Source organism: Pectinophora gossypiella, chromosome Z, assembly GCF_024362695.1.
Source record: "Pectinophora gossypiella chromosome Z, ilPecGoss1.1, whole genome shotgun sequence".
NCBI classification, from domain to species: Eukaryota; Metazoa; Arthropoda; class Insecta; order Lepidoptera; family Gelechiidae; genus Pectinophora; species Pectinophora gossypiella.
This window is the reverse complement of record NC_065433.1, coordinates 3,689,404-3,711,716: the sequence shown is the minus strand read 5'-3', so window position 1 is coordinate 3,711,716 and position 22,313 is coordinate 3,689,404. Positions and strand designations below refer to the sequence as shown.

The window sequence follows — 22,313 nt, the reverse complement described above, 5'->3', positions numbered from 1 at the left end:
AAAAAGATCAACACCAGTGCACGGCGGATGATCTCATAAATAAATTCGAATATTACAAAATACTTACCGATGAAACGATAACAGTTGGCTATTTTATTTCCTTCCTGAATGTGAGCTGCAACCAGACAATATAATCCAAAAATGGTTAGATACTTACCTATCAGAGACAGAGTCTCCTTTCATCAAGAAGAAGATAATTGCGTCCTACAAAAAGAAATCTTGTAAAAAAAATTATCGACATTAATTGTAAGTAAATTTAATTTTATCGACATATACTAAAGTGAAACCCAACACTAGACAATGAAAAACTTGTGACAACCTACGAAATTACGAAACAATTTTTGTATATGCGTCTTTGTCTAACATTACGCCGGTTCCGTAAGATAAAGTAGAGCAGAATTATAGAGTTCTGTTGCTATTTTAGCCTTCCTTCTATGCTTTAGTTATTGTTCTGAGTTCTTGTCAGTATTGCAAATGGCTAAGAGCGTTGAGACGAATATAAAATCAATCTGCTTTTACGTTTTAAAAAAAGGACAACCTTAACTCGTCAACGCCGTGTTAGAGTTTTAAACTTAAGTATCAGTGTTACACTATTGTTTGAAATATAATATGCACGTCATACAGTGTAGTTTAAAATAATTACTTAAGATTTGCAGTATCGTGGATAGCTTTTGGGTTATATCGAACACGTTTCAAATTGTCACGACCATGTAATGATAAAAATGTCACAGCCGTAGACATTTTAAACACATGGTTGTGACATATAATGCATGATCGTGACATTCTTTTTTATTTCAATAATTTAGTGTGTTTTGTTGCTTTTATTTATAAATTATATTATTGTTTGATATGCTTACATACGAGTACTTACTTTACTAGTCCATATAGATCCCAGTACTCGGCAAGGGCCTCTTCCAAGATATTTGGAAGGAATTTATTCATAGCCACACTAGGCAGGGGTTTTTTAGGCGGTTGTATGGTATTGTTACGGAAGTGGATTTCGGGATTGGAACGAAACTCACTAAGTTCAAGGAGAAATATCTTTTGGTCAAATTGTTAGTATAAATAACGACAACCCTGATACCCCTTGCTACGCTACTAAGAAGAAGTATCATAACGTGATATCAGGAGACACGGCCTTTACCTGGAATAGCAACGATCTTGGCCCTGAAGTTCCCAGTACAAATAACCTCCTTAGAGGAGGCCTCGACAGCTATTAACTCCCTCACGGATCACGTGAGGTCGGTTTTGAACGAAACTTCAAAACAGGTTCCGGAGATGGAAGACCATATCGCTGGAAACTGCCTACCGATATCCGTGATCTGCCAACGGAGAAAAACGCAGCCACCCGCGCATATGATTCCAATCGCACCGAGGAATGTCGCCGTCATTTGCGTCTCTAGCAGCATACTGTAAGAAAACGTATTAATGACATGCGACAGAATCGGTGGGATAATCTTTTGAGCGGCATTGAGCTCCACCACCAGGCCATCTGGCAGCTGTCTAGGTCTCTTCAAAAGGATACGGTTTTACCTCTCAATAGGCCTAACCAACCCCCCGCTTTTGACGATGACAAAAAAGCCGAATGCCTTGCCGACAGTCTCGAAGCCCAATGTTCGCCCAGCACTCTCCCTATCGATCGTAGGCACCGCTCGACGTTGAACTCTGAAGTTCAGCGTAGGGCTTCTGTACCTCCCACCGATCCTTCTCTTCCACAGGTCACTAAGGAAGAGGTACTAGATATCATTAAAAATCTTCATACCCGAAAAGCCTCTGGCTCAGACGGTATCACGAATCGTGTCCTTAAAAACTTCAGTGCTCCCCTCATCTGTTTACTAACGGCAATATTCAACGTCGTCATGATCAACTGCGTCTTTCCACAGCAGTGGAAAGAAGCAATTGTAATTGGTATACCAAAGCCTGGGAAACCTAAAAACGAACCTTCAAGTTACCGCCCCATAAGTCTCCTCAATACCATGGGGAAGATTTATGAGCGGCTCATATTTGCTAGATTACGGGACTACGCCGAATCCAATAGTCTTATTCCACTAGAGTAGTTTGGTTTTAGAACCAAACACTCCTGCGTTCAACAAGTGCACCGTATTATTGAACATATCTCTAGTAGGTTAAACTTAAAAAACCTGTCGCTACGGGAGCGCTCTTCTTCGATGTGGCGAAAGCGTATGACAAAGTCTGGCACAACGGCTTGATCTACAAGCTTTATTCACTGGGAGTGCCAGACCGTCTCGTGCACATCATACGAGACTTCCTCTCAAATCGAACCTTTCGCTACCGTGTGGAAGGGACGCTCTCGTCACCGCAGCCGATACATGGCGGAGTCCCACAAGGCTCCGTCCTCTCCCCTTTACTATTTTCATTGTATACTAGTAACATTCCCAAATCCCCTAACACCTAACTAGCTTTATTTGCGGATGATATAGCCATCTATTCTTCGTGCCGTGATCAAGTTATGATGACCGGAATTCTCCAACGCGCGGCCAATGCCTTGGGCAAGTGGTTTCGCAAATGGAGAATCGAGGTAAACCCGAAGAAAAGTGCAGCGGTGTACTTTTCAAAAAACTATTATAACACGCCACGGTCACGCCGTCAACTTAAAGTCATGAAGATGTTTGGCAAGCCGATCCCTTGGGAGGAGTAAGTCAAATATCTCGGCGTAGTCTTAAATAGAAGTCTTACGTTTAAGGCCCATATCAAACGTGTGCGCGATCGCGCCGCGTTTGTAATGGGCAGTCTTCATTGTCTCCTTAACAAGCGTAGTAAATTGTCCCTTAGGAATAAGGTGAAAATCTACACGACTTGCATCCGTCCGATCATGACCTCATGAAAAGTATCGACGTCCGAAGGACGTAATATACGATCCCGACGACCCGATAACTCTAGCCATAGAGGCAGCCAATCAGCTCGCGACACCAAACACTTCAGGACCCCGATACTGACCCCGCCGGCGTGGTCGAAGACTTCCCTCAATCAGTGCTTATCGCTATCGACCCTCTAGGATCGATTAACTCTTTCAAATATTTTTCTTCTCACACGACGCTCTGAGCCGAGGTGGGCATCCCCGATACTGACCCCGCCCAACTGGGCACCCTCAGGCCTGTTGCCTTAAACGTTGTACCGGGTGAGAGCCTTCAGCGCTCCCCATTTGTCCGGCCAAGTAGATAATGCCATCTGCGGCAAATGTACAATAAGTATAAAGGTTTTTGTTTCCTAACTTTTTTATGACGCGATCTCAATTATTGTGATTTAGTTAAGTATCACATAATCAGAAAGAAGATTACCAAATAAATACTTTTGATTAAACCAATTCAGTGTTTGCTTACTGCCTAATTGCTCCAATCAATTGAGACAAAAAACTAAGATGACAAAAAAAATAACAGCAACAGTTACAATGAAAAATGCAAAACAGTCACATCCATGTCATATTGTGTCACAGCTATGTTTAGTGATGTCACGACCGAGGCACAAATGTCACAACCGTGTTTTTCTACCCTTGTTTTTTAATATTCCTGAGGGTATTAAGCTTGTCCATATGCATCCAAAATATGCTTTTGACATAAACTTTTGATTTGCATCATAAAAACTCATAAAAACATATTATTTTTTTTTGGGTTCTCTGCAAACTATTTAAGAATTACCCACAAACGTGCACGTCCCACCACTGGGCTCAGCCGTCGCCCCCTTAATCAGAGTATGTCCGGAGCACATACTCTACTATATACTGTTCACCATAAAAAGACTCATGGGTGCGTGATGTGATGATACATGTTCGTTCACGGGTACTAATATGTAGACACATTAAATTTTAAATCTCATTAAATGACAAATATGATAGTGAGACAGAGTTCTAAAGTGGGTAAGTACATGATATCATGACTGTTCATTGTTTGACTCTTACTCTAAATAGTAGCAGGTAAATACTTCAGCAGTTCGCAGAAAATTAGTTAACAGAAAGGCGTGAATTGTGTAGTAATTCGCGCTGTAGTGCCTATTGCACTGTTTCCTCATAGGCGCGTGCACATCGGCATGTACTGCAGCGGCGCGCGTCACGCGTCACGCAGCTCTTGACTTACGCCAACTCACGCGCACAGACCGGTTCGTACGTGACGTCCCCCTCATCTACACCATGTCTGTATAACATAGACACTCGTTACTCCTAGTCGAGTAGACAGGACGTCAGAACCTCTGGTCAGAACTATTGTTAGTAGCTACCTGCGCAGGGGCAACCACTTTTAGATGTTTACTTATAATAATAGATTATCCCGATCTGTGGGTAATGTTTACCTAAACGGAAGAAAGTAGGTATATCTTTAGGTACCCACCAGGGACATATAGGTACCTATTATATCTAGAAGTATGTTTTTCAGATACTTAAATAAATTTTAAACTCCTGTAGGGCCATGTGCAATTATGTCACGGTCATTTTATTCATTCTGACGATAGGTATAATTATGTCGTTTTGTTGATTGGTGCTAACATGTGAACCCAAATAAGTCATGTCGTTCTGTCAAAATAGGAACAAAATGGCGTGTTAGGGAAAAACAAATTCATCAATTTCGAAATTGAATCAAGTTGCGAATGTTAGCCCTGCTGGTAAAAATAACTAAGTAAGCCCTGCAAATGCAAAGTTTCGTGATTATTTCACAACACTTCGTTAACACGTTGACAGTCCAGTGATCCTTATACGAGCCATAACGGACTAACTCCATACGTCCGTGACCCATACATAGGTCACTAAGAAACGACCAGGTACGCACTAAGGGCGGGTGCTCCACTTGGATCCCGGGTGACTTAGCAAAGCTTGAAGGTTGTTCAGTAATATTCGGGACTTACAAGATAGTCAAAACATATTGTATGGGGACTGTCAACGTGTTAACTGCCCTACCTTCTGACTTAAAAACCGGATAGGACTCACCTTTCTATATTTCATCATACATAACCATCCTTTGGGCGTCTATTCAAATAACGGTGATACACAAAGAAACAATTTGAATAGTTACCATTTTTTTGAAGATGACATTATACTTACACCCTTTTTTATTTCACCACTCGACGTAAGAAACTCGGAAGATTTGCACGAGCAAAATCAGCGGTCTTTGCAATTTAGCGGAAGGACTCTATTGAAATTTTGACTCATTCATTCGCTGGCTAAATAATAAATTCCAGTAAAAACTAGGTTTGTCTATAGAAATAAGTAGTTTTGTCTTGACTGTGTAATGTGGATTTTGGCGATGCTTTGAACACCTGCAACATTTTTCTAAGCAGATTCAGTTCTGAGCTGCAGCTTTTATTGTGTAAGTACTTAAGTAAGTATAGGCGGCGATCAACGATAGATTTGCGCAATAGTACCTTCATAAATCAAATAACTTACTAGGTAGGAGATTTACGAGATTTATTATGTTTTTCTAACAGCTTGAAATGAGTCATCGATCTTATAGTTTTTATGACTCTTGGAAAGTTTGCTCGCTCTAGGTAATTGATCTCGAAAGATACCTAGGTACGTCAAGATTTTTTGGACATTTGCCGAATTGTCGTCCGAGATATAACAGTGATAGAGAATAAACTAAAATAATGAGCAGTGAGAAAGTCGTTTGTGGAAAATTCTTGTTTTTAGATTTGAATTCTTGAAAGCTTTTCGGTTTGGCGGATAGTAAAATTTTATATTAAAAGTGCTATTACTGCTAATTTAATTTTTTGTTGTTCGAGTAAGGAGATATCGTCTTTCAAACAAGCATAGATATGGTTTAAATCAGTTGAAATTCACAAGAGTTTATTGCGGCAACCGGCAGGCGGCCATTCACAAATTGGAAGTCCTGTATGAAAAACTTCATGTTTGCGATTGTGGACTGTGGCACGTCGGCCTATGGTGCATTTTCCGAGGGAAGTGGTGTTTAATTCGGGCATGCGCGTTGCCGTGGCTTCCAAAACGAATACTGAAGGTCACCTTGAATGGGTCGGCCGGCCGGCAGGCACGCACTCCCTCGATCCGCGCGCAGCTGACAGCCGCCGCACGCAACACCATACGTTACGTGACTCCTTCCACGGATTTCTACTAAAACCCATGTAAGTACCACACGAACACTGCACCGGATTATTCAGCACTTCACTAGTTTGAGTCGCCCGAAGTTGAGCCGGTTACCGGCATATTTAGGTACCTGTTTGAATGTGCATTTTTGACACTGCAACTTTTAAAAAAGAAACTAAACTTTTTTGAATTTCGAATGCATTTTTTAAATGGAAAAGGAAATAGGTGGCTATTGCAAATACGGTTTTTAAGTTTTAATGCCGTATTAGGTAATTCGGTATTAGGATTATTACTTACGTGCCGGCCAAAACTCATTAAGTAGGTAGGTAAGTAGGTAAGTATTATAATTTCTTGAGATACTTTTATTGCTACAGACAATAATTTTCCAAGTATCTGGAAAACAGGATAGTATCTGAGTGGCAACAGCGTATTGTCTCCTAAAATTGAATTGACCTTCAACTGGTGGTAAAGGACATTAGCACCAATAGGTGCCTATAGTGAAGCGAGTCGGAAGGTAAATTAGTGACTAGATAGATAGGTACTTACCTTATATGTGAATAATGCACTATTTAACGTCTGTCAAATGTGATACTAGATATATAATTTATGGCTTAGTTTGATAATTTCGAATTAGAGGCGAATCGTGATAGGTACCTAGCATGAAAACAAAAATAGAGTTAGGTAGGTAGGTAGCCACTTATAAAAGGAAAACGCTTCAGTTGCCACGTAGACATTGAAAAGTTTCCTGCAGACGGCAAACAAGGTTAGTAATAAAATAATAATATACACATAGTACATAGGTACCTATATAAAGCAGTTAGGTATATTAAAGCGAGGAACTTACATACCTATTTCAATGAGAACCATGATTTTAGGAGGTGAACTGGAAGGGCCGCCTGCGGGTCAGATCATTTTGAGCTCTGACTAGAATAAGTATTATATTTCTAAAATTATCTGGCCCTCCAAAACTTTAAAAAAGGTCGATTAAAAACAGCAAAATTTTTCGTGATCAGTGGCGGAAAAGGACACGTTTAACAACTACAAAAAAGCTAGTTGGCTCAGATTAGTCGCTGTCAAAGTTACGCAAGGTAAGGACAGCTCGGTGTACGGATGATCAGCTGATGGCTGACACAATAAACCTGTACATTAGGTTCCAAGTTTACAACCTTCACAAATATAATCAATATGAATACGTTACTCAATTTCGTGCAAAACTCAAGTGGTTCCCGTTCCGTTTGTATATGGATTTACAGCAGTCTCCTTTACAGGCTTCCCTTTTGTCCGGCCAAGTGGTTAACGCCATTTGCGGGAAATGTACAGTATTTAAGTGTCGTTAAAAAAAAGGTGTTTTCAACTAGGTACCGACGGTCCCCAGCTACTCTTGCGAATGTTCCAGGTGTCAACGGTGACCCGGGAAACCCTGTCGTACTCATGCGTCCCTGAAGTCCCTTCCTTGCCATCATTCCTATATTTGCTCAACTCATCCGCTGTACACTGTCCCTTCTCAGGTAAATATTCCGTTGTTACGTCATGAAATTCACTATTAACGTATACTGGTATATCTACAGATACCTACTACAGATTATTGTAAGTAATTAATCTCCCTAGCGTTATCCCGTTTCTCACAGGGTTCGTTTACCTAACCTAAAGATTTGACAGGCCCGGTTTTTTACAGAAGCAACTGCCTTCCGACCCGCGAAGGGAAAACCAGCTTAGGCCTTATTCGGCAGATCTACAATAATTAAAAAAACACTGCCCCACTATACAGACGCTACTTACGTACCTACCTCATCACCCTAGCATTATCCCGTTTTTCACAGGGTCTGCTTACCTAACCAGAAGCGACTGGCTGTCTGACCTTCCGACCCGCGAAAACCAGCCCAATACAGCTTAGGTCACATAACTCCGAAAATGCATTTCTCGGGAATGTGGATTTCCTCACGATGTTTTCCTGCAGCGCTGAGCTGGTGATAATCATTTATGATCCAAACATGAATTCGAAAACAAAACCTGCGACCTCAAATTGAGAGGCAAGCGTACCAACCAACCAACCAAACCCCAACCAACCAACCCCAACCAACCACCAACCAACCAACCACCAACCAACTGGGCACCACCGGTAATAATAACCGGACCCCACCACCCCCCACCCCCCACCTGGGGTAGCTACCAACTGGGCTACTACGGGTATTATTATTATTATTATTATTATTATAATATATATAGCTACAAACCCACTGACTGACTGACTCACTCACTCACTCACTGACATAATTGTTCTCCCAGAAGGAGCGTCGGGGGGTAAAAATGGTGTATGGGGGGTGTGATCTGGACCTCCCGGTGAGTATGGGAAAACTTCCAGATCTTGGAAAACTGCTCCGCATCAGGGAGACACCCTACAGCCTGGCGCAACTATTATACCTGGATAAGATTTTTTTTCGCAAAACCTATTTAATTCTTGGTCAAATTCAATCGCCGGTGAAAAAAAAACAAAATGGCGGAAAAACAAGATGGCCGCCATACAAAAATTTGTTTTCCCAGAAAATGTCTCGGAGGTAAAAATGATGTATGTGAGATGTGATCGAAACGTCAAGCTGAGTATGGAAATACTGCTTGATCTTGAAAAACTGCTCCGCATCAGGGAGACACCCTATGGCCTGGCTAAATTATCAAACATAGAACATTTTTTTTTCCACTAAACCTACTTAATTCCTGGTCAAATTCAATCGCTGGTGATAAAAAATCAAAATGGCGGAAAAACAAGATGGCCGCCATACAAATTTTTCAATTTTCCTGAAAATGCCTCGGGGGTAAAAATGATGTATAGGGGTGTAATCGGAACGTCAAGCTGAGTATGGAAAAACTGTTCGATCTTGAAAAACTGCTCCGCATCAGGGAGACACCCTATGGCCTGGTAAAACTATCGCACGTGGAACTTTTTAGTTTTCACGATACCTATTTAAATCTTGGTCAAATTTAGTTGCCGGTGAAAAAAAATCAAAATGGCGGAAAATCAAGATGGCCGCCATACAAAATTTTCGTTTTTCCAGTAAATGCCTCGGGGGTAAAAATTGTGTATGGGGTTGTAATCGGAACGTATTGTTGAATATGAGAAAACTTCCAGATCTTGGAAAACTGCTCCGCATCAGGGAGACACCCTACGGCCTGGCGCAACTATCGCACCTGGAACGATTCTTTTTTCACAAAACCTACTTAAATCTTGGACAAATTTTATCGTGGGTGAAAATAAGTCAAAATGGCGGAAAAACAAGATGGCCGCCATACAACATTTTGTTTTTCCAGAAAATGTCTCGGGGGTAAAAACTGTGTATAGGGTTGTGATCTGGACCTCCCGTCGAGTATGGGGAACTTTCCAGATTTTGGAAAACTGCTCCGCATCAGAGATACATCCTACGGCCTGGCGAAACTATCGCACCTGGAGCAATTCTTTTTACGCACAACGTATTTGAACCTTAGTCAAATTTTATCGCCGGTGAAAAAAAAATCAAAATGGCGGAAAATCAAGATGGCTGCCATACAAATTTTTCGTTTTTCCTGAAAATACCTCTGGGATAAAAATTATGTATGAGGGTTTTGATCGAAACGTCTTGAAGAGTATGGAAATACTTCTCGATCTTTGAAAACTGCTCCGCATCAGAGCGGCACTCTACGGCCTGGCGAAACTACCGCATCTGGACCTTTTTTGTTTTCACGAAACCTATTTAATTCTTGGTCAAATTTTATTCTCGGTGAAAAAGAAACAAAATGGCCGCCATACAAATTTTTGTTTTTCCAGAAAATGTCTCAGAGGTAAAATTGATGATCGGAACGTCATCTTGGAAAACTGCTCCGCATCAGGGAGACACCTTACGGCCTGGCAAATCTATCGCACCTGATACTTTTTTGTTTTCACGAGACCTGTTTACATCTTGGTCAAATTCTATCGCGGGTGAAAAAAAAGACAAAATGGCGAAAAAACAAGATGGCCGCCATACAAAATTTTGTTTTTCCAGAAAATGCCTTGGGGGTAAAAATGACGTATCGAGGGTCTGATCAGAACGTCATATTTCCTATGAAATTACTGCTCGATCTTCGAAAACTGCTCCGCATCAAGGAGACACCTTACGGCCTGGCAGAAATATCTTGCCTGAACCAATAGTTTTTTCACGACTCGTATTTAAATCTTTGACAAATCCAATCGCTGCAAACAAAAAACGAAATGGCGGATAAACCAGATGTCTGCTGAACAAAGTGAGGTAGCCGTTAGAAGTAGTCAGGTTAAATTTATAGTTACAAAAAAACAAAATGGCGGCTAGGCTGCAATTATTTTTTTTACTATATAATTCTTGTAGCCTCAAAAAGAGGCACACCGTAACATTTTGCAGCAAGCTTGCCAATAACTGTTTTTTTTTTTTCATTCTTATCCGCCGAAAAGGAAAGGACGGATGATTGACAGCTGTTAATTATAAAATAGGCATCTCGCTCATATGCAATTCTTTTGGCGTGTGCTGTTAACTTAATTTTGTCGGGTTATATATTAAATTTTAAATTTAAGGTCAATATTAAAGGTTCTTTTTTAATTTTCTGCCTAAAATTGACGTGTATTCCAAAAGTTCTACGCGTTGTTTACCCGTCCCTTTCCTTTTCAACTGATAAGGAAATGACAGGTGTAACTTCAAATACACTTAGATGTTGTGTAGGTACTAGAAACAGCACCAGTAACATTATAGGTAAGTAATAGAAATATTTATAAAAAAACTAATGAGATACTCTTCAGGCTATGTTCCCAAAAAAATATATAGATGGCGCTATCCAGATTTAACGTGATAAAAACCTATAATGTGAACATTGTCATCTGTATTTAAATTACTCATGTTTAAGCAAATAAATTATCTTTATCTTTTGTTCTTGCTGCGGTAAATAATTATATTGAAAAAATATAATTTGATGGCAGAGGTATGTAATGTTATATGAATCAGATATGTAGGTATAGAATAGTGTTGCTACTTACCTATATTGCTTCTCTTTATTTTGATCAGAATAATATTAGGTGGAAGATGTGTTGTGCCTGGGTGTAATTACAAGGGTCATCATATATACTCAAAAACAAAGGTAAAACAAGTAGATACATGCGTGTTGTCCATGAAATTGGAAGGTTAAACGAACGCACCTCTGTACAGCGCCATCTATATATTTTTTGGGGAATGTAGCCTGGAAAGTACCTTATTAGTAAACTACCAAAGGATGTTTCATGTGGAAATTCTCAAGAGGTCATAAATTCAATACCTGCAGGTGCCTACATCAAAATGTAACTAACAACTGGTCAAACCACTGATTGTGTTATCCTATCAGTAGAAATGGCACTTAACAACATCATTAAACTCTATATTTTTCAAGATAATTTTAAAAAGAAACAATTTTGTTTAAAAAAGTAATAAAAGACATATTTTTAGAAATAATTTGTTTTATTATTATATTTAAAATATGTCATAGGTGCAACTCATACAAAATATTTCTACAATTAATCAAATAGTTTAATAAAACATCAACTTAACCAACTACTTTCCTCCCCTTCTCTGCGATTCAGAGTGGTTGACTGACAGGCTCACAATCCAAAGTTCGAACCCGGTGTTGACATATCACAAAAATTACTTTGCGATCCTTTGGATGGCATGTGAAGCTGTTGGTCCCAGTTACTACTTACTAATATAAATACATAGTTGTTACATAAACCATGTCAGGGGACTTGGTTTATGTAACAACAGGGTGGCTCAGTAATAATCCTATAACAGGGTTGGTGAGGTTCGCCATCCACCTCACAAGCTATGTAATAGGAGATGATGAGATGTATGGTTACATTATTAGTAAGTAGGTATATAAAAACTTAAAAATAACATTAAAAATACATAGTATTTTTTTTTATCTATTTAATGATAAGGCCGCCTATTGTACTAATTCTATTTCTCTTTTGTTTTTTCCTGTTTGTGCAAAAAAGTATTTGTTATGTTATGTTATGATATGATAATATAAAGTGATTTAAGCTCATAGGTAGTTTAACAACATCTATGAACATAAATAGCTACTAACTACATACAATGCAATGGCACACTTAACACAGCTTTACTGTTCACTAAATATTAATGCTTTCGATGTGAGCTCATCCTGCAAACAACCATCATCATCATCACCAGCCCATTAACGTCCCCACTGCTGGGGCACGGGCCTTCCCTATGGATGGATAGGGAGATCGGGCCTTAAACCACCACGCGGGCCCAGTGCGGATTGGTGGTTATTAACGACTGCTAATGCAGCCGGGACCAACGGCTTAACGTGCCTTCCGAAGCACGGAGGAGTTCGAGATGAAAACTTTTTTTTTGTGGTCACCCATCCTATGACCGGCCTTTGCGAAAGTTGCTTAACTTCAACAATCGCAGACCGAGCGCGTTAACCGCTGCGCCACCGAGCTCCTCCTCACAAACAACCATCCATCTTTAATTCAAGCATCCATCAGGCATCTGAAAGCAAATATGAATGTTCTAAAAATTAATTGTAGTTTTGCCGTCCCTATGGAGCCAATAAATATAAATTAAGCGCTCCATACACATACAATAATATATTGCAGAATATATCTGATTGTAGGTAACAATATTATTTAATGATTGTAACAATATTATTTAATGTGAAAGGATAGAATTTAAACATTGCCAACATTAAATTGAAATTAGAACAATGTTTAATCATAATTATTGCCTTATAGCAATTATGATTCAAACACATAACTTTTAAATGGCACGACATAAATTAAAATCCTTATTATTTTATTACCTGTCTTGGAGATATTTGTTTTTCTGTATAATACCACTTATCACTTTTTTCCATAAGCTTATGGCCTGTGATTTTGTCTTCTTGAGTGCCTGTTCAAAGATATTCCACAACTTATACAGTCACAATTGTTTCCAACTCTTTGACTGGAACATTCTTCAGGAGACTTGTTATTGTTGCTCGCATCTCTTAGTACGAGTATGAGTTAGTATGACAAAGTCGATCAGCATCTAACACCTATAAATAAATAACTTTATAATAACAGTGTCAACTTCAACTTTATGGTTGTATGGCAAATTAAAAGTGTCTTTTGATTGTATGTTACTTACATTACAATTTATCAACGCACATTATAGACAAACTTATTATCATATCAGCTCTTTCCAAAACACATAATGATTCTGGAAATTTTTACAGTAGAATGTTGACGCAAAAAACGGGGAAGTGCGGCTCGATTCAATGAACTTGTAAACTACAAATTCTAACAAAATAGGAAATAAGTAGCACAGAAAAATATCAAGAGAACTTCAGCAACGAGATCAAGAAAAATATAACAAGGTTTTTTTTTTTCTCGAAGGTAAAGGTAACTATGCCCATACAGCCATGTCTAAGGTATTTTTTTTTTGCGTAAACTTTCGAGTTATGAAGCGGCTTGTTGGCACGAAGCGAAAATAGATTCCGATATAATAACACTGTCGCGAATGTTTTACGACTAATTTAATGCGATCATTAACCACAAAACACCACTTCCACTTCGTGTTAATTATTTAGATTATTCAATGAAGAAAGCAACTGTCCCGTTCCCGCCAAAAAGATAAAAAAAATAACAACTACGTTCATTTTTTTTTTGGTTATTTTTGTATCGCAAAAAACGGAGAAGTAGGAGTTGGAATCATTAAATAAGGCAAAGGAAACATAACACATACAGCCAAATATACTACGTTAAATTCGTTAAAAACAATAGACGTATTTTTATTTTTTCAAATCGGTAGGCAATGGAATCCACAGGTTACGCTAAGGTATTATGCCATATAGCCTCATCTTCTAATTACCTGGGGCCATAAACTCAAATTATTACCCGGTTTCCTTGGCGCCATCGCCTATGGATACACAAAGCTATCTATATTTTTTTGGGGAACGAAGCTTGGAATGTCTCTTATTGTGATACGAATTAAAAGTCCGCATAAACTTTCGAGTTATGAAGCCGCTTCTTGGTACGAACCGAAAATAGATAGTACCACTTTGTTTATTGAATATTTATTTATACTTTATATTTATATATTTTTCCGATACAACAACACTAAAGAGAATCTGTTTTTCGATTAATTCTTCACTTCGTATTAAATATTTAGATTATTCAATAAAAAAAAAACAACTTTCCCGCCAAAAAACCACGGAAAAATTAATGAAAATACTCAATCTCCGTTGCTTATTTAAAAAAGTTAAATGGTACTGAAGTGACAAAACGAAATTAGATTTTGTTGCTTATTTATTAATTCCATCGATATCTATGCGACCAAGTCAAAAAAATAAGTACCTCAATATTTTCCGATATTGGCTGTTTGAATCTGCTTTGCCAGTATTTCTTTGTTAGTCGCATGGAAAAAAAAGTAAATTCAGTACCGCTACCGCTACCGAAACCGTTGGCGCGAAAAAGTGACAAGCGTTTTTTCACTTGTATTTCAAGATTTCCAAAGGTAAGTCGATTTTGTTATTAATAATTTAACAATTATTTATAAATATTTAGGTATATAATAAGGTACTAATCTTTGAAATCGTAAAAAAGTTAGCCATATAAACATAATTAGGTATTATAATTGTAAGATCTTTAACTTTCTGTAGGTACTGATTCTCTTTTTCACATAATGAAAGTGAGAACGTTAAAAGGTAAGTACCTATCTACTTAAAAGCTATAATTCTTATTTTATTGTGTATTAGATAAACACAAATAGTATAGAAGTGGTTTGTTTACAGATGAAGCGTGCAAGCGTTGAGATTCCATCGTGCTCTACAATGCTTCGCCGTCGCGTCGACGACGAGCAGCAGGGCCTCTATGACGAGACTGCTGCGACCTGCGTCGGTGCCGGTAAGTATTTAGGTTTTAACGAGCTTAATATCTAATGCACATTTTTTATGTTAAATCCATTTTACGAAACGATCGATTGATCATTATGTCTAAAATAGCTAGCCGCTTGACATCAGCCGTGGAAAAAAACTTTACTTAATAACAGGTATTAGGTACCTAGATTGTATTGCCCCTACTTATGCTGTATGACTAGAATAGGCGATAGGTAATTACTATTCATATTTTAGAATATTTAAGTAGGTAGGTACCTATATGAAGTAAGTTAGTTAACCTATGATAAATTTAGATGGTCAGAGAAGTCATAAGACTGTAGATAATAAATAATAATAATAAGAGTGAATCCTTTTTGAATTATAACAATCGGAGTGATTCAGGTTTGACAGCAACTCATGTTGTAGCACAACAGTAACATTACTTATTAGATGACCTTTAAGTAATAAGTAGGTCTGTAACAAATTATAATACACACATAAGTTAACCTATGACCGTAGTATTATTACTTATTCTATGCTATAGCAGTCACTCTCTTAATATTCTGAGTGAAAAGCTAAACCTTTCTCTAAAATCGTGAAAAAGTCAACTAAATATGTGATAATGATGATTAAATATTAACTATCTAACTAAGAATTATAGAAATAAGTAATTAGGTAACAAAATTATTACAAAGTTACCTACTTAATTATTTAACAGCTATTTATAATAACAAAATTATATTAAACAAGTTATTAAGTAAGTACCTAATATAGAGATAGAGATATTGAAGCTTTTTAATATTTAGTTTATCTGAAAAAAAATATTGAATGCTAGGTATAATAACATTTGTCTACATACAAGAAACTTAAATTACTGTAAAAGAGTGAATGTAGGTTTTCTATATTTTGAATTTTGAATATGGTTATATATCTTGATGACCATGTGGTAGGGACTGAAGGAAACCCTGTGTTGGTTTTGGTACACCTTGTCAGTTCACCTAGGTAGACCACAAACAAACCTTTTTTTTAATCGACTTTAAAAAAAAGGTTATCAATTGGACCCATATGTATTCAAAACAAAATATATGGATGTATGTTTGTCCATGCATTTCTTAGTAACTACAAATCGTATTGCAATAATGCTTGTTTATGGGATTAAGTATCGTCCAACATAGGAAAGAATGCAAGTTTCATCAAAATTGGTTTAGAAATTTCCAACTTATGGTTGAAAAACAGTTAAAAATTAGGAATCTTGTGTTTCGACTACTAATAGAGGCTTACAGCTTAAGTGAGTATGAATGATTACTAATGGTTTAAAGAAAATTGGAAAACGGTCAAGGGTGTGTCGGGCACTACACAAATTAAACAAATTATAAGACATGTTATATTCCTGATTGTCCGAAAAAGTAAGATGATTCTGTGCTTCGGAGGGCACGTTAAGCTGTTGGTCCCGGCTATTAGCCGTAAAAACACCTCCACCAACCCGCAGTGGAGCAGCGTGGTGGAGTATGCTCCATACCCCCTCCGGTTAATTGAGGGGAGGCCTGTGCCCAACAGTGGGGCGTATATAGGCTGTTTATATGTATGTATGTATGTTATATTCCAGTGTTTTGTTAACGAAGGTACCTGGTTACGGGCGTATATTATTAGTCACACTCTCGAGTTTAAACAAATAAAAAGTATTTTCAAAATTTTGATTTTAATGTAGGTATTTAACTTAATATTATTTATTACTTTTTATTCGACAGATTTTGAAGTCGGTTTGAGTTTTTTTTAATTATTTTTTGTGATAGTTATAAAGTTATAGCTATAAGAGTTATTTGAGGAGCTCGGTGGCGCAGCGGTTAACGCGCTCGGTCTGCGATTGTTGAAGTAAAGCAATTTTCGCAAAGGCCGGTCACAGGATGGGTGACCACAAAAAAAAATTCATCTTGAGCTCCTCCGTGCTTCGGAAGGCACGTTTAAGCCGTTGGTCCCGGCTGCATTAGCAGTCGTTAATAACCATCAATCCGCACTGGGCCCGCGTAATGGTTTAAGGCCCGATCTCCCTACCCATCCATAGGGAAGGCCCGTACCCCAGCAGTGGGGACGTTAGTGGGCTGATGATGATGATGAGCTATAAAGTAATAAGCAAAATAAAGTAACAACTTTACAGCTGCCTAAAGATATGGAAAACGCCGAATGCAATGAGTGCATAAAAATACCATATCTCCACAACCCTGATATAGTAAAAAAATAATGTAGGTATATATACTATGTTATACTATATTTAGGCCCGTATTAATAAACCAATCTCAAGTTCCGAGTGTCAACTCAAGATTGATCTCAAGTATCTGTTCTTATTAATAAATTGGACTTGACTCACTAATGTCACACTCGCTCTCAGCTGAGAGTTGTCAAAAACGTTCATATTAATAAACCAAACTCGGCACTCAAGACGAAGCTCAAGTGCGTATTTTGAGCTGTCAAAGTCAAGTGCGGCTCGAGCACGACTTGAGTAGCAGTTTCAACGCAAAAAACAGTGTGTCGAGCATGTCGATAAACGAAGTTATTGCTGATATCCAATATTACGACGATATATTTTGGCCTACGCGGAATCGTTTGCCTAAGCGGTATATCAGAGATACTAGTAATCCATTCGAAGACCGTGATTTTAAGAAAAAATACAGGTTTCAACAAGATTATATGTTATTTATTGTGTCTCTCATACGAAACCATCTACAAAAACCCGCTAATAGAGGCCTACCGATTGCTCCCGAAATAGCTGTCCTGCTAACTTTAAGATTTTACGCCACTTCCTCATTTCAGGTCAGTAATTTGTAATCATGTCAATGTTATAATAATATGTGAAATAAATATACCTAATCCGTATACTACAAGTATTTGTTATTTCAGACTGTATGCGGCGATTTATTATTAATATCGCAATCAACCGCGTCAAATATAATAACCAAAGTATCAAAACTCCTGGCCAAACTCATCCGGCAATATGTCAAGTTTCCGCAAGGAGCTGAAGCTATGGCAAACAGGGAACTATTCCAAGAAATGGGGAGACATGGGCGCTGGCCTGGTCTACCAGGAATAGATGGCGCTATCGATTGCACCCATATAAAGATAGTGTCCACTCCAAAATGCCAACATCATGAGGTGTATCGTAATAGAAAATCTTACTTTTCTATTAATGTTCAGGTATGTAAGTACTTGTGGAACGTTTATTATGCATTCTAACTTGATGACTAAAAAAACATTAATTTACAGGCAGTAGTTGGCCCAAGAATGGAATTTTTGGACATTGTAGCTAGATGGGCTGGCAGCATGCATGATTCAAGGATTTTCCAAATGTCTTCAGTGTACACAAAATACAGGCAAAACTTATTGAATGGCAGACTAGTGGGTGACAATGGCTATCCCTCATTAACATTTATGTTAACCCCTGTAAGACCAGCTCCTGAAGATGCGCCAACAGTACGCTACAATAGAGCACAAATTAAAACTCGTAATATTGTAGAAAGAACATTTGGGATCTGGAAAAGACGATTCCCATGTCTACAAAGAGGCATGGGAAACAAGCTGACTACAGTGAGCAATATAATAGTGGCTTGTGCAGTGCTCCACAACCTCTCTATTCACTTGAACGATGATATAGAAGAGACCGAGTCTACACCTACACTAGAGGAAGGAAATGCAGACCCCATTAATGAATTACAGAATACAGAATCTGGTTTCGTTCTCAGGAATTCTATTATTGCAAATTATTTTACATAATTTTTTAGAGAAAATATTATAATATTAGTAATTATTATAATAGTAGACTTATAAATAAAAGATATTTATTGAGAAATGTATACTTTAATTCTTATTTACATACTTAACATAAATAGCCTATATACGTCCCACTGCTGGGCACAGGCCTCCTCCCAACAACTTCAAATCAAATCAATTTATTTGCGAGAACACAGAATACAAAAAAGGTGGCAAAATAATTCAAATAACAATGCTGTGATGTGTTCGGCCTGCATGCAGGCGTACAAATATACATAAAATAATAAGAAAAAATGATACATTGAAAAGAAAATTATTGAAAAATACTTATTATTAAAAAAATCAACAACTTCAGCTTCTTATTTACAACTAGGAATTTTTGAATTTTTTCGATCTCAAATGTCACCTGATTTCTGTTTTTTTAAAATAAATTCAGCCAACTCTGCTTTGGCTCGAGCTTCCCTAATTTGCTCCGCCAGCAGTGCTTTCTGCATCTCATGTAGCTCATTACTCCGTCTTCGTCTGTCTTCAAACTCCATACGCAGAACGTCTATTGATCCACGAATGGTAGCAGAAGATCTGTTTGGAGCCTGGAGCGGTTGTGATACTTGTGGTGGAGTCGGTGTCTGGAGTGATTGTGATGGAGTCTGTGTATGGAGTGATTCTGGTAGTGTTGGTGTCTGGAGTGATTGTGATGGAGTCGGTGTATGGAGTGATTCTGGTAGTGTTGGTGTCTGGAGTGATTGTGATGGAGTCGGTATATGGAGTGATTCTGGTAGTGTTGGTGTCTGGAGTGATTGTGATGGAGTCGGTGTCTGGGGTGGATGCGGTGGAGTCGGTGGTCGGATTTTGGTTGTCTGGGTCTGGGTCTTGTCTGGGTCGGAGTCCGTTAAATCAAGCTGTGTTGAATACTCTGCAAAGAATAAAGTTTGTATTTATTTAAATATTAATTATATCACTACTATTTCAAAAGAATAGAATCAACATTACAGTATATAATATAAATATTGCAAACTGTACCTAATTCTAGGGTGTCACTGTCGATTACATCATCCAGACCAACAATTAATGCCGATGTAATTTGGCTGATATCGGGGTCGATGTCAGCGTCCTCTGTGGCAGGACCTCCTCCTGTGGCGAACCGATGTTGCCTTTGGAAGAAAGAAAATACATGTATTTTTCTATTAAATTAAAAGATAGAAAAAAGGGACAAGTTTATTTATTATTATACCTTTCTTTGGTCAAGGCATCCCTTTGACGCTGCTTGAGGTTTTGCCACAGCTTGCGGAGTTGCTGATGCTTGACCTAAAAGTATTAATAATAAATTATCATATGTTGAAAATTCCTTGTATATTTAAAATTGATAAAGCATACTACTGTTAGATGATTTTCACAGCTTTCAATTGCAATCATTTACTAGATCATATAGCTGTGTTCATGACCAAAATAAATTGGGAACTTACGTGTTGCGTAGTAAGCGGGCTTGCATTGAATTCCCGGGTTACGGAGTTCCACGACTCATTTTTTATACGAAGTGTGGCCCCGTCCGTCTGCTTATTTTCTATTATATGGCTATGTTTTTTTAATATTGATAATAATAATTGTTTTTCGGCAGAGGAAAAAGTAAATTTCTGGCGCTTATCCATTTTACAAAATTCAAATATTCAAACAAATCGGTCTGGCCTGTCAAATAATGACAGTTGCGTTTAGCTTCCGTAGGTAACTTACATCTGCGTTTTGTTGGTTAAAAATAATAACAAAAAAGTCATCTATTCACGCGCAACTCATTGAAATGGACTTGAAAGTTTGGTAACTAAGCCAAGAAATTAAAAAAAAAACATGAGTTCGTCTCCAACTGCTACTTGAGATCAATCTCAGCTGAGTTGAGCTTAAGTCATGTTTATTAATTAGTGACAGACTTAAGACGTTGCTCACGTCTCAAGTCAATCTCAGCTGAGACGCACTTAAGATGACGTTTGAGATCGATCTATTAATACGGGCCTTAATGTGTATATGTACCTAAGGTTCCGTCCACAGTAAAGGTTAATAAAGGAAAATTCTGTGTATGTAAGTATGTAGTATAGATACACGTCTAATGCATAAGTACGAGACAGACCATTCTAAGGTATTATATTATTCTTTATTTTTGATGTGTGATGATGATGATGAGAGATGTTCAACCCAATCGTATTATTATATCTTAGATTTCGCCATCAGAATTTTCTTTTACTGATCACATCTGTGGACGGAACCTTAGGTGCGCGATTCCAAATCGCACTTGGCTGGTTTTTTTTTTATATTTTGACAAATATACATACTTCACTTATATTACTCTGAAATAATCTCACACTATGATGCAACAAGATCAAAATAAGAACAAAAACTGTGGTATTACGTTTTACTGTTATTTTATATTAAATTTTCGAAATATTCCTAAACAGAGTGCTGCATTGCATACCTACATAATATCTCGCCTATTTCCCATTGGGGTAGGCAGGAAACAGATTACGAGAGAGAATATGAATGAGATTGGACTTAAAGTTAGTTTATTACCTCAATTAAATATTTATGTTACAATTATGTAATTATTTGCTTAATCTTTTATTAAAACTGTCAAAAGGATACTAATGACAACGTTGAGAAGTATGAGTGAAATGACTTTGAATGATAAAATAGCGTGATAAGGGACTGTTGTGAAAGAAAATGTATAGTGAAGAGAATTGATAAAAGAATGCTTAGATATTTAGTAGGACAGACAAGATTTATTTAGTAGTATAATTAGTAGAATCGGAAGAGGAAGGCCTAGGTAGTACATACCTCGATTAATTCCAGGATATTTAAAGAAAAGCCACGGTCAAGAGTAATGGGAACCGGCGAGCGTGCATTAAGACTTTGATAAGAGTGGTCGAAGCAAAGTGATGTGTCAGGATCGTAGTAAATGGTATTGCGTGGTCTCTGCCTATCCCAACGGGAAATAGGCATACTCTTAAGTATGTATTTTTTCGAGAAAGTTGCTTAGAATGATATTTGATAATCATAAGCTCATAGTTTCAGTATTCCATAACATAACATAAACATAAATGGCCTATATACGTCCCACTGCTGGGCACAGGCCTCCTCTCAATCAACCGGAGAGGGTATGGAGCATACTCCACCACGCTGCTCCACTGCGGGTTGGTGAAGGTGTTTTTACGGCTAATAGCCGGGACCAACGGCTTAACGACTTATGGCAGTATTTCATAAGTTTTTTATTTTATATACCACTAGCGACCCGCCCCGGTTTCGCTCGGGTGCAATGCTTATACTAAATACACTACAGAAAAACTGTGAACGTTGTATATAAAAACATAGCCGCCCGCTCCGGCTTTGCATGGGTATAAAATATATAGCCTATGTCACTCACTCAAAAATGATTAAAATCGATCCAGTAGTTTTGATTTATTCTTTACTGCTCTTGACATGCACACGTTAAATTTGGAGTAAAACAATTCCCCTTTCCCTATACTTACCATGGAGATTTACTGCTATCTTTGGAATATCTAAATTCATACACTATGTAGTGTATTTTACTTATTTACTTTTTACCTATTTATTTTATTTTTATTAAATCTAATTTTATCTAACCTTA

At 37.8% G+C, this 22,313-nt stretch overlaps 2 protein-coding genes and 2 long non-coding RNA genes across 4 annotated transcripts in view; 1 reads left to right on the top strand and 3 right to left on the bottom strand.

Moving 5' to 3' along the window:
- Positions 1–22,313, bottom strand: part of LOC126380190 (uncharacterized) — a 67,913-nt gene that overhangs the window by 6,737 nt on the left and 38,863 nt on the right. The gene's annotated exons all lie outside the window — the stretch shown is intronic.
- On the bottom strand, positions 11,500–13,430 carry LOC126380175 (uncharacterized). The gene is made up of 3 exons (XR_007568433.1): positions 13,195–13,430; positions 12,869–13,102; positions 11,500–12,558 (listed from the first exon to the last, which is right to left on the bottom strand). It is a non-coding gene; the product is annotated as an uncharacterized LOC126380175 (long non-coding RNA).
- Positions 17,513–18,998, top strand: LOC126380144 (putative nuclease HARBI1). The gene is made up of 3 exons (XM_050029402.1): positions 17,513–17,731; positions 17,819–18,112; positions 18,182–18,998. The coding sequence occupies exons 1-3, from the start codon at positions 17,609–17,611 to the stop codon at positions 18,686–18,688; spliced, it is 924 nt and encodes a 307-aa protein (XP_049885359.1). The 5' UTR covers positions 17,513–17,608; the 3' UTR covers positions 18,689–18,998.
- On the bottom strand, positions 18,753–20,684 carry LOC126380146 (myb-related transcription factor, partner of profilin-like). Its single transcript, XM_050029404.1, has 4 exons — positions 20,149–20,684; positions 19,917–19,990; positions 19,706–19,836; positions 18,753–19,598 (listed from the first exon to the last, which is right to left on the bottom strand). Exons 1-4 carry the CDS (start codon positions 20,329–20,331, stop codon positions 19,081–19,083), a joined length of 906 nt encoding a protein of 301 aa, XP_049885361.1. The 5' UTR covers positions 20,332–20,684; the 3' UTR covers positions 18,753–19,080.